This window comes from Schistocerca serialis, chromosome 8, assembly GCF_023864345.2.
Source record: "Schistocerca serialis cubense isolate TAMUIC-IGC-003099 chromosome 8, iqSchSeri2.2, whole genome shotgun sequence".
NCBI classification, from domain to species: domain Eukaryota; kingdom Metazoa; phylum Arthropoda; class Insecta; order Orthoptera; family Acrididae; genus Schistocerca; species Schistocerca serialis.
Genome location: NC_064645.1, coordinates 383,507,829 through 383,525,427, shown reverse-complemented (window position 1 = coordinate 383,525,427; position 17,599 = coordinate 383,507,829). Strand labels below are relative to the sequence as shown.

At 40.2% G+C, this 17,599-nt stretch overlaps 1 protein-coding gene across 1 annotated transcript in view; it reads right to left on the bottom strand.

Annotated features, from left to right (window-relative positions):
* LOC126417027 (neural-cadherin-like) overlaps nucleotides 1-17,599 on the bottom strand; it is a 198,283-nt gene that overhangs the window by 29,834 nt on the left and 150,850 nt on the right. Inside the window, exon 11 of the mRNA XM_050084917.1 lies at nucleotides 623-885. Coding sequence (XP_049940874.1) covers nucleotides 623-885 — 263 coding nt within the window. The remainder of the gene's footprint in view (nucleotides 1-622; nucleotides 886-17,599) is intronic.

Here is a 17,599-nt window from a genome sequence, read left to right as displayed (position 1 = left end):
CATGATGAGTAAACCCCAAAAGGTGCTAGTGTCAATAAGAAGTTCTACCAAGAGTTACTATGTCACGTTAATGAAGCAGTGAGAGGCAAATGCCAGATTTTGGCCAGTGGGCAGTTGGCTAATTTGGAAGTTTTTGGCCAAACACAATATGGTCGTGATTTGTCAGCTTCTCTGTTCCCATGGCCTAGCACCAAGTGACTTCTCGCTTTTCCCTAAACTGAAAAAGGGAACAGATTCCAGAACAGGGGAGATATTATGCAGAATTTGATGGAGCAACTGTGCACCATACCAAAAGAGATTTTCCAGCGATGCTTCCGTCAGTTGCAGCAGCATTGGGAGAGGTGTATAGAAGCTGAAGGGAATTACTTTGAAGGTGACTTGCATCAAACAATTGTTTCTCAATAAAGATTGAGTTTATAAATAAAAGTCATATACTTTTTTAACAGTCATTGTATGTATCAGTAAAAACACAGTGATCATATGTGGAAAGAATAACTGTAAAATTGTAAAGTAACAGAGTGAATAATCAGTTCAGGCAGCAATATTCATCCTTGTTTGACAGCTTATTGAAATTTCCAAATAAAAGTTTTAACAATGACACATAAGCACATTATGTAATTACCTTATGCTGTTTCCTTTCCAGATACATGTGCCTCCATTATAACAGATACAGGTTTCAGGTTTCTTAAAATTTTGTGCTTCACATCCACATTCTGCTACAACTTGCATATCAATTCCAACAAAAGCTGTTCTGTTGGCATCTACCAAGTGTGGCAGCTCACCAATTCTCACAACATTTGAACAACTTTCTCTGCATTTATGATTCTCCTGGAGACATTCATTAATGCCAATCATAAGCATTCTGATACCAGTCTCTTGCTCTATCTGTAAAGCAATAAGCATACATTTTCCGATGTAGATTTTGCAATATGAATAATCCCATGTACATGTTGTATTTTGTGACATTCAAAAAGAAACAGGTGATATTGTGACTTTCTTCAACAACAAATGGCAAAAATGCTTTGTCTACAGCATACTTTTCTTTAGCTTTCTGTTACGTACTTGCACAGAAATTATAATCATGGTCCCAAAATTTAACATGAGGCAGGATGTATATGGCACATGGAAAGATGTTACTATAATGTACAACTTCAGGATTATAACTAAGTGGTATCCTTTTACAAAGGCATAAACTCTGAGAGGCTGCATATCACACTGTATTAGGGGTTATTCAATGATGGAAAATCCAGGATGGAATGTAACAATATTATGAAAAGTATAGTTGTGTGGCAAAACAAGAGGTATATCATTTGAAAGGTACAGAGGTGAGTGAGTGTACTGGGACTTATCCCAGTTCACTACTACTGCTGTCACTTCATCATAACATGCCTGTGCACAGCATACAAAATATTGTGCCATAATCTAAGTATGTTATTAAAAATGGAAATAGCTTTTCCAAACTTTGTCAGTATATACTTCAGCAGATTAATGTTAAAATTGTTAAATCTCAGGGTGATCAGATGAATATGTTTCGCTAAATACATTGTTTTAAGAAAATAGTCAGTTGCACTAAATAATGCAGCGAGAAAGCTAAAAATTGGTCAGAATGTGCTAATGTATGTCACAATGAACTGTGGCAAGTCTCAATTGGATCAGAGAAATATTTTGGTCAAAACTGGTGTTTTTAAGAAAAATTGAAGGTGCTAAATATTAGGCTCAGAAATAAGAAAATTCGTAAAAAATCAGTTTGATATGAAAACATTAACTATGTTACTTCATTAAGCTATGTCTAATAGTCTTCAGGTAATTTACTAAAAACTAAATTTGGAACAAAAATGTCCTTGTTCATAATAGATTAAGTATATCTGTATTAATCACAGAAAGTTCTAATTACAGCACTTGATTACATTCAATGAATCATAAAGCTGTACCAAGTTTCAAGACCTTAATGTAAATAACAATCAATACGAGGACTCTTAAAGAAGTAGTTCAGAGGTCATGTTCTACTGTTAGTTCTGTTCTACACTTTCCAGCTGGCAAAGTTTAAATACAGTTGAACTAAATGTTTTTCTGTAAACTAAAGCTAACTTAACTCCAATTACACAAAAATTATGAAGATTGTAAATTGATACACAACAGAGTTATTAAACAATACGTGTCTGAGAAAGTGGCCATTTAGATGCTACTACCTGGTCATAGAGCGGTTGACAGCAGATGTTCTGTTAGGCTGTCCACTGTGCCCATATATAAATACGGCCAGAGAGGCAGAGAGGACACACTTCGCTCTGAGCTATCAATCTGTCCGCATCAGTCAAATGACAGCACACATGCTGCCTCAAATGACATCACAGCCAGGCTGCTACCAAACGTGTGTTTTTCGGTATTATAGTTGGAGTCACGAACAGTGGCAGTCGAGTTTAGGCTTATTCTGTGCACCCACATACTCTGACAGCCATGAGCGTTCAGTAGTGTTCTGAGTACTCTGCTCTGAATTCTGTAGCTAATGCGAGCATTAAACATGATTGTTGCGAGTTGTTTAGTGAATTTATATTTCATTTGTTGTGAGTTGTTATTGCTGATGGTGGTGGTAAACAATAAATTCTGCATAAGCAAGGGAGAGACATAATTTGCAGGATATACACTTCCTTCAAGTGGAAAGCATGTACATGTGCGTACCGCAACTGTCGCTTGCAATCACCAACAATGCCATTCCCGTCCATGCCTCAACATGTGTGAGCTGCTATCATTCATGGATTGGACTATAATAGCAAGTAAACTCGTGAGGACTGTACCCTGTCCTGGATTGCTTAGATTTTGCAGAAGTAACTGTTTGTGTACCACCTGTAATGGTGACTTTACTGCATGTTACCGCGTGGCAAGTGGTGAGATTATTTTCCACCTTTGTGGTGAGCAATTAATTTTGATGATTAGAAGACAGAGTGAAAGACTATTTTAATTGGAACTTACCATAGAGGTCCCGTCTGAACTGCTCATAGTGCTGTTTATGACAGAGACATTATTATTATTATTATTATTTTGTTATTATCAGGAATATTGCTATGTTTGTGCATGTGAACTTTTACTGAATATATGAATCAGTTCGAATTCAAAACTTTTAATTATAGTCATACTTCTTGGTCCCATTGAGTAAATAGGGAGTGAGCACAAGAGGAAAGTGGACTTGCAGAATGGAAATTATGGTCAGTATATTCTCCATTTCTTTCTGGTTGACTGCAAAAATAGCTTTCTGGCTCTTGTAAAGGATGGCAAAGCTAATATAATCCATCTGCCACCCCACATATGGTGCACTGGTAGGGAAATTGAACACTTATAGTGATCAGAACAAAAGAGCAAACTTGGTAGATACTGACAGGATACTGTAGTGAAATATGCCAATGCCAAAACCTGTGTGAGAACAGTGCTAAGATTTGCTTGCGAGTGTGGAAACTAAACTGTGAATGTTAGTCACAGTAACCTTGATTGTGATGGAAGGAGGGAAGAAGACAACACTAGATCCTGATTACCACCAGCACTGAGCTTAGAAGAAGACGGTGCATCGTCAGGGAGCTGTGTGGACCTGCGAGCTACCTGCAAGATATGGTGCAGGCTCACTCGTGCCTGACAGAAAAGATGAAACCAGATAAGATTATCATGAGACTAGATGATAAACTGCCTTGGTATTGGCAGAAAGACCCATTTCCACACGTAGAGATAATATGGATAGGTTTACTGAATATCTGGAGAGAGTTGAAAGAGCAGCAGCTGCTGAGAAGCAGGTGCAACATAATAATAGGTCTTCTAATAATCATGTAAACAACAGCAATAATGACAATGGGAACATGAATGTTAGAGGTATAGAGGTCCAGAATACAAAATGTAATTATTTTGGTCAAGGTAATGGTAGAGGAAGAAGGGGTAGACAGCAACCACGCTTTATCAATAATTATTATAACTAAAGCAGAAATGTACATAATGTGCCATTGAGACAAGATGGAGAGCAGAATGCTACTCTATCTGATACTGTATCAAATGAACACAACTGGCCATGAGAGGGAAACTAAGTCCCATCTATGAGAAAACTGGTGCTCACCAGGTGGAAACAGTAACACTAATGTGAGAGTTGTACACCATCATGTATCACTTATATTTTACTGTCTGTGTGCTGCCCACAATGTTCAAAAATACATAGCAAGTGGTGGGGTTATTTTCCACTTCTGTGGTGAACAACTAACTTTGATGATTAGGAGTCAGGGTGAAAACCATTTTGATTGGAACTTATCATAGAAGTCTCCCCCGACCTACCCATAGTGCTGTTTATGACAGGGACATTATTATTATCAGGAATATTACTAAGTTTGTGTACGTGAACTTTTACTGAATATATGAATCAGAAATCAAAACTTTTGTTCATAGTCATAGTTCCTGAGCCTACTAAGTAAATAGGAAATAGAAACATTTCTTTCAGTGAGCACAAGAAGAATGTGGACTTGCACGCTGGAAATTATGGTCAGTATGTTCTCCATCGCTTTCTAGCTGACTGCAGAAATAGTTTTCAGGCTCTTGTAAAAGACAGCAAAGCTAATAAAATCCACCTGTTGGCCCATTGGTGTTATTCTCCATATAGTGAAGATGGTGAGCCTCCAATAGGCACACCAAAAGACAGTCAGAAAATGAGTTTTCAGCCAACAAGGCCTTCGTCAGAGATGGAACACGCACGCACGCACGCACGCACACACACACACACACACACACACACACACACACACACACACACACACACACACACACACACACATTACTGCAGTCTCTAGCTGCTGAGTGTGTTGAGTAGCAACTATGTGTTTGTCATAATATTGTTGTAGTAGAGGTTATTTTAGATACAGTGTCTAGAGAAGCTTTTGTACTTAAGATTTTAGTTGATTATAGTATGTACTTCCTGAATAGTACAACATAAGCCCTAAGGATTCAAAATATTATCTACTAAAAGCTTTTGGAAAATATCACTGGACAAAGCAAACCACAGACCCAACTGAAGCATGAAATAATTTGGTTATGAAACTAGATATAGCCACTTTCCAATTCAGAGTAGTGTGCGCTGTAACCTCACAGTGAAATCATAGAAAACGATTGTGGAAAATGCTTTCAATAGTAGATGATATGGTGTGCTGTTAATGTCATTAAATTTATTGACAATGTGACAGTGCCAGCAAAGAAGGTGGTGAAACATAAAAGAAAAATATTGAAACTGAGTTAAGTTGATGGTGTGATACCAATTAAGTGCAGTGGTTTTCAAATACACTATGTGATCAAGAGTATCTGGACACTCCCAAAAACATACGTTTTTCATATTAGGTACATTGTGCTGCCACCTACTGCCATGTACTCCATATCAGCAACCTCAATAGTCATTAGACATCACGAGAGAGCAGAATGGGGCACTCCGCAGAGCTCACGTACTTCGAATGTGGTCAGGTGATTGGGTGTCACTTTTGTCATATATCTGTACACGAGATTTGCACCCTCCTAATCATCCCTAGGTCTACTGTTTCCAATGTGATAGTGTAGTGGAAATGTGAAGGGACATGTACAGCACAAAAGTGTACAGGCTGACCTCATCTGTTGCCTGACAGAGGCTGCCGACAGTTGAAGAGGGTCCTAATGTGTAATAGGGAGACATCTATCCAGACCATCACACAGGAATTCCAAACTGCATCAGGATCCACTGCAAGTACTACAACAGTTAGGTGGGAGTTGAGAAAACTTGGATTTCATGGTTGAGTGCCAGTTGCTGTGGCCGAGTGGTTCTGAGTGCTTCAGTCCGGAACCGCGCTGTTGCTATGGTCGCAGGTTCGAATCCTGCCTTGGGCATGGATGTGTGTGATGTGTTTAGGTTAGTTAGGTTTAAATAGTTTTAAGTCTAGGGGACTGATGACCTCAGATGTTAAGTCCCATAGTGCTTTGAACCATTTGAATCACGGTTGAGCTGCTGCTCATAAGCCACACATCAAACCGGTAAATACCAAACGGCACCTCACTTGGTGTAAGGAATGTAAACATTGGATGACTGAACAGTGGAAAAATGTTGTGTGGAGTGACAAATCATGGTACATGATATGGCGATCCGATGGCAAGGTGTGGGTATGGCGAATGCTCAGTGAACATCATCTGCCAGCGTATGTAGTGCCAACAGTAAAGTTTTGGAATCTGTGGTGTTATGGTGTGGTCATCTTTTTCAGGATGGGGCTTGCATCCCTTGTTGTTTTGCATGGGACTATCACAGCACAGGCATACATTGATGTTTTAAGCACCTTTTTGCTTCCCACTGTTGAAGAGCAATTCGTGGATGGCAATTGCATCTTTCAACAGAATCGAGCACCTGTTCATAATACATGGCCTGTGGTGGCATGGTTACACAACAATAACATCCCTGTAATGGACTGGCCTGCATAGAGTCCTGACCTGAATCCTATATGTTTTGGAAAGCTGACTTCGTGCCAGGCCTCACCGACTGACATCGATACCTCTCCTCAGTGCAGCACTCCATGAAGAATGGGCTGCCATCCCCCAAGAAACCTTTCAGCAACTAATTGAACCCCCACATGCTTGTGACAGTGGAAGCTGTCATCAAGGCTAAGGGTGGGCCAATCCCATACTGAATTCCAGCATTACCTATGGAGTGCGACATGAACTTGTAGATCATTTTCAGCCAGGCGTCCAGATACTTTTGATCACATAATGTATCTATCCAAACCGGTAGTAGACAGAATAAATGTTCCATTGAGGATATGGGCAACTGTGTTATTAGACAGAAACTTTTGAAATATTATGAACAATGCAAGAAAATGCAAACTTTGCAAAATCTTTGGAGCACTATATGTCAAGGCTAACAAGGAAAATCAGAGAAAATCAAACAATGTAGTAAAAGAGAGATTGCTACTTACTGTAAATAAGACACATAAGTTGCAGATAGGAAGAGACACATACACGTACCTTTCTCACACACACAATCAAGCAGGCACACCTCGTGCACACACGACCCCAACTCCATCATCTCTGGCCAGAATCCAACATCATGTGGGATGCAAACAGCAATCTGAAAGAGGTGGGAAAGAGGAAGGGGAAGGCTGGGGAGAGAGATGAATGCTGTCTGGTGGAATGTGCAGGGACTAGACTGCCAACACGCACAGCATCAGGAGATTGTGAGACAGGTGTGTGGGGAAAAAAGGAGCAAAAAAAGAAGAGGAGTGGGGAGAGATGGGCAGATGCATTTGCAGAGGGCTGCAAATCAACAGGGTGAGTTATGAGAATGGGGATGAGATGATATGACAGAGGGGGTGGAAATTGTTTGCTGGAAGGTGTGGGGTCAGCATGTTAGTGTAGGTTGAGGGAGGGATAATTACGGGAGCAGAGAATGTGTTGTAAGGATAACTCCCATCTGTGCAGTTCAGAAAAGCAGCAGCCATTGACATCCAGTGTGTTATGTTCAGCTGCATGCTGAGCCACAGAGTGGTCTACTTTGCCCTTAGCCACAGTTTGGCGGTGGCAGTTCATCCTGTTGGACAGCTGGTTGGTAGTCATACCAATACGAAAATCTGTGCAATGATTGTAGCAGAGCTGGTAAATGACATGGCTGCTCTCACATGAGACCTGGCCCCTGATGGGGTAGGATAAACCTATGACAGTAGGCAAAGGAGTGCCCCCTTGTCACACAGTACCAGTCTGCACTGGAACAACTGAACCATATCCTTTGTTGTGGCAGGTATCATATTCCTGTGGATGACCCAGGTGCAATACCAGTCCAGTCCACCCACCAAACAATTTCTACTCCAGTCCTGCCACAGGTTTATCCTATCCCACCAGATGCTGGGCCACCTGTGAAAGCAGCCATGTCATATACCAATTCTGCTGCAAACACTGCACAGTGTTTTATGTTGGTATGACTACCAGAGAGCTGCTCAGGATGAAGGGCCACAGCCAACTGTTAAACTGGTGGTGACACAACATGCAGCAAAATGTAACGTGCTCAATTTCAACAGCTGCATCACAGCCCATGCCATCTGGATCCTTCCCTCCACCACCAGCTGCTCTGAACTATGCAGATGGGAGTTACCGTATTTACTCGAATCTAAGCCGCACTTGAATCTAAGCCGCACATGAAAAATGAGACTCGAAATCAAGGGGAAAAAAATTTCCCGAATCTAAGCCGCACCTGAAATTTGAGACTCGAAATTCAAGGGAAGAGAAAAGTTTTAGGCTGCACCTCCAAATCGAAACAATGTTGGTCCATTGTGATATGAGATACAATTTAGGCCAAATGAATGGCGATACAGCTACAGTAGTTTGGTTTGAATTGTAAGCTTAGCAGTTAAGCTTTACCAGGTAGCCATTGCTATGCGTCAGGCCCTCCATCCATATTTATACGGGTACCCTTCCTTTTTCACGTGCTTGATCTGGTTTGAATTGATTGCTTATTTTTCTTTTATCTGATAAGTGCTGTTCTTTTTGTTATAGGTGTTTACATCACTCTAAGCTGAAAATGCATTATTGTACTGTGTCATGCATTGTTTGTCACATTCTGAAAATGAGTGTTTACGGCCTGTCACCGCTCGTGGCATGGCTTGCTTTTGTACGCGCTACCGCCACTTACAATTAAAAAAAAAAAAAAAAGAGAGAGAGAAATCGTCTCATTAGCGAAACAATGGCAAGAGACTGCTATTTGTTGTTACTTACACTGCTGCTTTCTTTGATAATGATCAACAAGAACTAAATAATACATTGTGTATGATAGGAGATGTTCTGAACGAGAGTTTAGCAAAACTTTTTCTCCGTCTGAAAATCTTTGCAGATGCCTCTTTAGTACATTACATTATGCACGGAAATTAGGGTCATCTTAGATTTAAAAATCTAGTCAATTGCCGTGCTTCATTTCTGACTGTATCACTGTTAGGCATAAGAATAATATGGATATAAACACAAGATGATATGTATATTCTTCCATGTTTGCTGTTGTCTCACTCTAGTTTCATAGTTTATTAGGCAGACAGGATTTAAATGAGATGGCAGCAAACACGAAAGATACATTGCAAAATGTTTATATTCGTATTATTCTTATGGTGAAGAGAATACTGCATGTGATTCAAAATTCAAAAAGTTCCTATTAGCAACCATCTTTTCTCACAGGTAGGAAAAAATTCAGAATGTAGAGTTGGTCATATTGACAAACATCCCAAACAGTCTTGCCACTCTGATTTTCATAGTACATTGAAATGCTACTACATTTGAAGATGAACAATACGGAATTTGTATTTACTTCGTTGGATAATGTATGAAAATGCAGTGGTCGAAACTCGGGGCGGAGAAAAAAGCTCTTCTTCCACCTTTTTTTTTTTTTTTTTAATTTATTTACTGACGCAGAGGTTTTGCTGCCAGTATTTATCATTGTGCCTGCAAAACATGCCTGTGTAGCGCTACATATATTCGACGGCAGAAGTTAGTTGTGGCGGCACCTACCAACATTTTTCAGAACTTCCGCTTACTTTGCACTCATTCTTACTTTGAACTCCCCTACAATTCATGTCCCCATGTCACCTTCAACATTCACCATACCCTTCCTGCTCCAACAGCCATGCATCACGTGCCTAGCCTGTGCACTCACCACCCCTCCCTGGCTCTGAGCACTATGGGACTTAACATCTGAGGTCATCAGTCCCCTAGAACTTAGAACTATTTAAACCTAACTAACCTAAGGACATCACACACATCCATGCCCGAGGCAGGATTCGAACCTGCGACTGGAGCAGTCACGCGGTTCCAGACTGAAGCGCCCAGACCGCACGGCCACACCGGGCGGCCCACCCCTCCCTCCCACGTTCCCAGCCAGCAAACCAGCTGCCTCCCTCCGAGCACCTGGTCATACACCTCTAACCCCTCTTCTTGCTTCCTGCCACTCTCTCCCCTAACTATCCCACTTGACACAACCCCCCACCCCAACCTAGTCCATCTGTTGATCTGCAGCACTGGCACTGTGTATCCAGCAGGTGCATGTAGGGGCATAGGCACATGTAAGCCTGCGTGCATGCATGTGTCTGTCCGTCCATCCGTGTGTGTGCATGCATATGTCCCCAGCTTGAAAAAGGATTACTTAAAAGCTAGAAAGTTCTCTTCTTTGTGTGTGCCTGTCAGTAACTCAACACTTCTGCTTTTCGGTGAGTGGTCTTCTTTACTCCTAAAGTATTTATATTATACCGGAACATTTCTATGAGAAAATAAAAAATATGAATATAATAGAGGGAAACATTCCACGTGGGAAAAATATATCTAAAAACAAAGATGATGTAACTCACCAAACGAAAGCGTTGGTATGTTGATAGAGACACTAACAAACACAAACACACAAACAAAATTCAAGCTTTTGCAACCCACGGTTGCTTCATCATGAAAGAGGGAAGGAGAGGGAAAGACGAAAAGATGTGGGTTTTAAAGGACAGGGTAAGGAGTCATTCCAATCCCGGGTGTGGAAAGACTTACCTTAGGGGGAAAAAAGGGACAGGTACATACTCGCGCGCACACACACACATATCCATCTGCACATATACAGATCCTAGCAGACATATGTAAAGGCCTATACATATGTCTGCTTGTGTCTGTATATGTGCAGATGGATATGCGTGTGTGTGCGCGCGAGTGTATACCTGTCCCTTTTTTCCCCATAAGGTAAGTCTTTCCACTCCCGGGATTGGAATGACTCCTTACCCTCTCCTTTAAAACCCACATCCTTTCGTCTTTCCCTCTCCTTCCCTCTTTCCTGATGAAGCAACCGTGGGTTGCAAAAGCTTGAATTTTGTGTGTGTGTTTGTGTTTGTTAGTGTCTCTATCAACATACCAATGCTTTCGTTTGGTAAGTTACATCATCTTTGTTTTTAAAAATAAAAATATGTAGAGATTCTTTTCATTTCAGAACTAGATCCTCTAGTTAGTTAAAATGTGAAATACATTTAATCCCATAGGTTCTGGAATCTTGCAAAGAATATGATTGATAGTTGTAATATGTGAAGCAGCTCAGTCTCAAAATCGAAAAAAATAATGGCTGAATGGGTTTTGCTTTTGCTGCTGTGACATTAGAAAAATGGGGAAAAGTTGTACATCATGTTACAAATATTTGTGATGACTACTGGGGAGAGGTGCTTCCATGAAAGCGGAAACTGAATACATGATGTTATCAGTCAGTATGGATTCAAGCAAAGAGTTGTCATTATCATCCACAACTGAGGATGGTAGCTTGCCTGGAAGTTAGTTATACAGATACTTCCAGCCAAGGTCAGATAAATGGAACGTGCATTAATTTCTGTTCTGGTTCTAAATGACCATTTAATCCTTAATAAGTGACATCCACACATCTACCAGTAACCATGACAACAGTATGCAGTGCATAGACAGGAAAGCATGTGGCAGTGCTGCATTTTTAAGAATATTCAGGTATATGCTGTTTCTCTTGGTTTCTCAGGTGCAAATTCAAATGTTCTCCCAAGTTGGCCAGGTTTTCAGTCCACTTTGGCAGGTGACAGCCACAAAATACTGAAAAAGGTCTTCATCATACACCCACTGAGAAGTACTATCTTATTTACCTCACTTCTTCCTTGTACACATGGTTTCTATTTAATAAACTCAAATATTTTTCTTATAGCACGGAAATAAGTATTTTATTTGTAATTTTCAACAACCTTTGTGTGCTGTTCTACAGTTATTGGACTGTTAACTACTAATTTATGTTTATATTATGGAGATCTTAAAATGATGAAGACTTCTTTGGAAAGTGCAATGCATTGAGGTTTATGGTGACACTATCATATAGCTACTTTAAATATCCAAATAAAATCTTGTTGGTTTTCAAGCCATGTCATTTCAAATAAATCAGTTGAGTTTTCAATGGCTTCCTCCACTATCGTCATCGGGAGCAGAAACCACTGACTGCCAGGGTTAGCACTGTTTTCCACTTTTATAGGCATGACTGCAGTATCTGGCACCATTCAGACACAGCTGAAGTGACATGTGCATGGAATCTGAGTTCAGTCTCTTATATCAACTCCTGACCACCACCGGTAGCAAGCAGCAAGTTATGAAGTGTGCTGCAGAGGCACGGACTGAGACCAGTGTTTGAACTTGCCCCACATATATGAGATATGCTGTACACAGTTAAAAGATGGCATGCTCTTTATGTGCCCAGTGTGTATGGTGTCCCTTGCAGATGTGGCAGCATTTGTAAGAGTCAAACAATTCACAGTTTTGGAGCATAGTCATGACCATATGCAACATATTAAACAGAGGGAACTTGACAAGTTGGCCATAGATGAGCATCACCTGAAAAAATACAGTTTTAAAAGACAGTGATAAAAGATGAGAGTCTTGGCTCATGCATCTACATATTGGGATTCCATTACAAAGGAGGTTGCTGAATTAGAATAAATAGCAACAATTTTAATGGCGATCTGGGGTAAACACTTAGTATGGTGCTGAGGCAGGCTTTGGATATCAAAGGAAAGCAAATAAGTTAGCTTCATGCTTGTAGGGAGGTGGGAGTGACAGTTTCAAATAGGGCACTGGCCTCTCATGCAGCTTGATGTCACTCAGTTCCATGGCAGGCTGTAGCTGCTATAAGCTGCTCAACTAACCTCCTGTGCACTCATTATTTTGGCAGATGCCAGTTGCTGCGAAAGTGCATTTATAAGCAGAAAACTGTGCCAATCCTGGTAGTCAGTGGTTTCTAATCTTGATGACAATGGTGGAGATAGCCATTGAAAGCTCAAGTATTTTGTTCAAAATGAAGTGACTTGAAAGCCAAGAAGATTTTAGTCAGGCATGCTGCTACAAAAACTCCACTGACACATATTTTAAATATCTTCAGCACACCTTTAGTAACCACTTGTGCAGACTAACAAAGTGTTACCTGCAGTTCCTCTGATTACTTAACATACTGTACATTTTGATAAAGTATTCTCAACATATATGGCACTTTCCTTAGGTACTTTTTCTCCTTCTTTTAAATTACTGATTTTGTTGTAATAGCCTCCTGACACCCCTGCCTATTCATAAATAATTTACTGCCTTGAAAGAAGAAAAGAGGAAGAAAAGCGCATTTCGACTCCGTAGCTAATTCCACTTACTTTACCACAACTGTCATTTACTGTGGGATGAGTTGTTCTTTATACTCACATCAAAAAAAGTTTTGCATCATCTTGGTTCCGAGAGTTCCGGTACTTGAACATAAACTTGAAATAGAGATCAACATAAACATCATTTCCACCATTTTTATTGCTCGTGGGAACCACACATTGCATGTTGTACCACCATACAGCGAGACCTTCAGACATGGTAGTCCAATTGCTGTACACACTGGTACCTCTAATACCCAGAAGCACGTCCTCTTGCATTGATGGATGCCTGTATTCGTCATGGGACACTATTCACAAGTTCATCAAGGCACTGTTGGTCAGATTGTCCCACTCCTCAACGGCGATTCGGTGTAGATCCCTCAGAGTGGTTGGTGGGTCACAACATCCATAAACAGCCCTTTTCAATCTATCCCAGGCATGTTTGATAGGGTTCATGTCTGGAGAACATGCTGGCCACTCTAGTCGAGCGATGTCATTATCCTGAAGGAAGCCATTCACAAGATGTGCTTGATGGGGGTGCGAATTGTCATCCATGAAGATGAATGCCTTGCCAATATGCTGCCGATATGGTTTTGCACCATCCATTGGAGGATGGCATTCACATATTCTACAGCCATTACAGTGCCTTTCATGACCACCAGCAGATTGTCAGGATCAGTAAATAATGCCCGTGAATATCTGAAACTAGCCGTTACAAATAGCTTCAGCTACATGAATATGTCACTCACTTCACCAAAAGAAATAACTTCCATAATAAAATCTTTGAAAACAAAGCATTCTAGTGGTTATGATGAAATATCAACAAAGTTAATTAAGGCATGTTCTTGTGAGTTTAGTACAATTCTAAGTTACTTGTGTAACCAGTCCATTATAACAGGGACATTTCCTGACTGGCTAAAATATGCAGATGTTAAGCCTATATTCAAGAAAGGGGATAAAGAGATACCATCAAACTACACACCGATTTCACTTTTGCCAGCATTCTCAAAAATTTTAGAAAAAGTAATGTTCAGGCAGCTTCTCAACCATCTGACCACAAATAACATATTATCAAGAACACTGTTTGGATTTCTGAAGGGTTCTGACATCGAGAAGGCTATTTACACCTACAGTGAAAATGTACTTAATTCATTAAATAACAAATTACAAGCAGCAGGTATTTTCTGTGATTTGTCAAAGGCATTTGATTGTGTGAACCACAACATCCTTTTAAATAAACTAGAATTCTATGGTGTCACGGGCAGTGCTGCAAAATGGTTGAAGTCATACCTAGCTAACAGGAAACAAAGGGTGTCAGTGCAAGGGACTAGTGAATTAAGTCATCAGTCATCATCAGAATGGGAAGAAATTACATGTGGTGTCCCACAAGGATCCATCTTACAACCATTGCTTTTTCTTGTGTACATTAATGATCTCTCATCAGTTACACTGCAGGAGCAGAGTTCATTTTGTTTGAAGATGACACAAGTATTGCAATAAATAGTATGTCGAGTGTAGTTCTAGAAAGATCTGCTAATGATATTTTGATCGACATTAATAAATGGTTTAAATCCAACTCATTGACATTAAACTTTGAAAAAACTCACTACATGCAATTCAGAACCCATAAGAGGTTTCCACCCAGCATATGCATAAAGTATGAAAAAGAGCAGATAGAATAGGTTGACAGTCTTCAATTCCTGGGATTACAACTTGATAATAAGTTCAGTTGGGAGGAGCACACCACAGAACTGCAGAAACGCCTTAACAAATCTGTATTTGCAATTCGAGTGTTAGCAGACATAGGCGACATAAAAATGAAAAAGCTTGCATACTTTGCCTACTTTCATTCCATAATGTCATATGGTATAATATTTTGGGGTAACTCTTCAAGTCAAACAAAACTTTTCAGAGTCTAAAAGTGTGTAATACGTATTATTTGTGGAGTAAATTCACGGACGTCATGTAGAAACCTCTTCAAAGAACTGGGTATACTAACCACTGCCTCTCAGTATATTTACTCCTTAATGAAATTTGTCCTAAATAATATATCTCTTTTTCCAACAAACAGCTCAGTTCATACATACAATACCAGGAACAAAAACGATCTGCACAAAGACTTAAAAGCACTTACTTTAGTTCAAAAAGGGGTCCACTACTCAGGAACACTCATCTTCAGTAATTTGCCAGCAAACATAAAAAATTTAGTTACAAATAAAGATCAATTTAAAAGGAGCCTGAAAGACTTACTAGGGGCCAACTCCTTCTACTCCACTGACAAATTTTTTAATAGAAACAAATGATGTATTGTATATATTCATACTATTAGTATTGTTATTTCAGCTAAAAAAAAAAAAAAAAAGAAAAAAAAAAAAAAGAAAAGAGAAAGAAAGAAAGTTGACATGATCCACATCCACGAGGATCTCCTCAGCATGGATATATGGAACGAAAAACTAATCTAATCAAAGCATATGTTGGGCCCACATAATGCCACTCCAAAACAGCAGGGAACCTCCACCTTGCTACACTTGCTGGACAGTGTTTCTAAGGCGTTCAGCCTGACAGGGTTTCTTCTAAACACGCCTCAGATGATTGTCTGGTTGAAGGCATATGCGACACTCATCGGTGAATAGAACATGATGGCAATCCTGAGCGGTCCATTCGGCGTGTTGTTGGGCCCACCTGTATCATGCTGCATGGTGTCGTGGTTGCAAAGATGGCCCGGCTGGTGTGGCCGAGTGGTTCTAGGCGCTTCAGTCTGGAACTGCACGACCGCTACGGTCTCAGGTTCAAATCCTGCCTCGGGCATGGATGTGTGTGATGTCCTTAGGTTAGTTAGGTTTAAGTAGTTCTAAGTTCTAGGGGACTGATGACCTCAGATGTTAAGTCGCATAGTGCTCAGAGCCATTTGAACCATTTTTTTGCAAAGATGGACCTCACTATGAATGTTGGGAGTGAAGTTGCAGATCATGTAGCCTATTGCGCACAGTTTGAGTCATAACACGACGTCCTGTGCCTGCACAAAAAGCATTATTCAAGATGGTGGCATTGCTGTTAGGGTTCCTCTGAGCCATAATCTGTAGGTAGCGGTCATCCACTGCCGTAGTAGCCTTTGAGCAGCCTGAGCAAGGCATGTCATCAACAGTTCCTGTCTCTCTGTATCTCCTCCAAGTCCGAACAACATCCCTTTGGTTCACTCCGAGACACTTCCTTTGTTGAGAGCACTTCCTGGCACAAGGTAACAATGCAGATGTGATCGAACTGCAGTATTGACCATCTAAGCATGGTTGAACTACAGACAACTTGAGCCGTGTATCTCCTTCTTGGTTGAATGACTGGAACTGATTGGTTGTCGGACGCCCTCCGTCTAATAGGCACTGCTCATGCATGGTTGTTTACATCTTTGGGCGAGATTAGTGACATCTCTGAACAGTCAGAGGGACTTTCCTGTGATATAATATCCACAGTCAACATCTGTCTTCAGGAGTTCTGGGAACCGGGGTGATGCAAAACATTTTTTGATGTGTGTAATCTCAGTTGAGAAACACTGCAAACTTTATTGCTTTTTAATGTGAATTTCTTTAGGTTTTTTTTGTAGTTCATGGTACTGCACACTGAGGAATCCATACTTGGCAAATTGCTTTTGGTTTAATTTCTGCTCCCACTATTGTCGTTTATTTTACTTTAACCTCTGCTCCCACTGCTGTTATATGTACCACTTCATGACTCTGGATAAAATGGCAAACATGTAAAGTGTTTGTGAAACTTCAAATTAAAAATTTGGAAGGCAGAACTGGATTACATGCAAAGTATGTGACAGAAAGTCTAATTTGTGATATGATTTACAACCTGGATGAATGAATCTATCACAAATTCAGTGAGTGAAGAATTGATTTAGCCATAACTAAACTTTGGCCTTGGCTAGGTTCATTCTGTTCGATACATCTGATGTGAGATTTAGATGTTGTTTCATGCAGATAAAGAGTTATCTGCCAAGTTAATCTCAAAAGGCAACATGCCATACAGAAGGCATTTTCTGCTCTGTTGTATTTTAGAAAAACAAAGCTTACTCTGCATTAGAAACAGCATATTATTTGCTCAAGAAGTATACTGATGGAAGAAAAATTGCAACACGAGGAAGGAGTTGTGCAATGTAAACAGAAGTTGCTAGACATATTTCTACGTCTGAAAGATGACGTTAATTCAGATTTCATGGCAGTCACATAAGAGTCATGCTAGTAGCACCACTATGCAAATGTGAATCAGGTTTTCTTGAAGTACACACTGTGATAGTCATGACAATTAATTACCTTTAAGATTGGATGTGGTGAGTTGATGTTCATCAAAAATGCCTTTTAAGGTGACAAAGACACCATTATAAATACCTCACTGGATTTGAATGTGGTTGTATAATAGGACAACAAGAAGCTGGATATTCCTTCTATGATAGT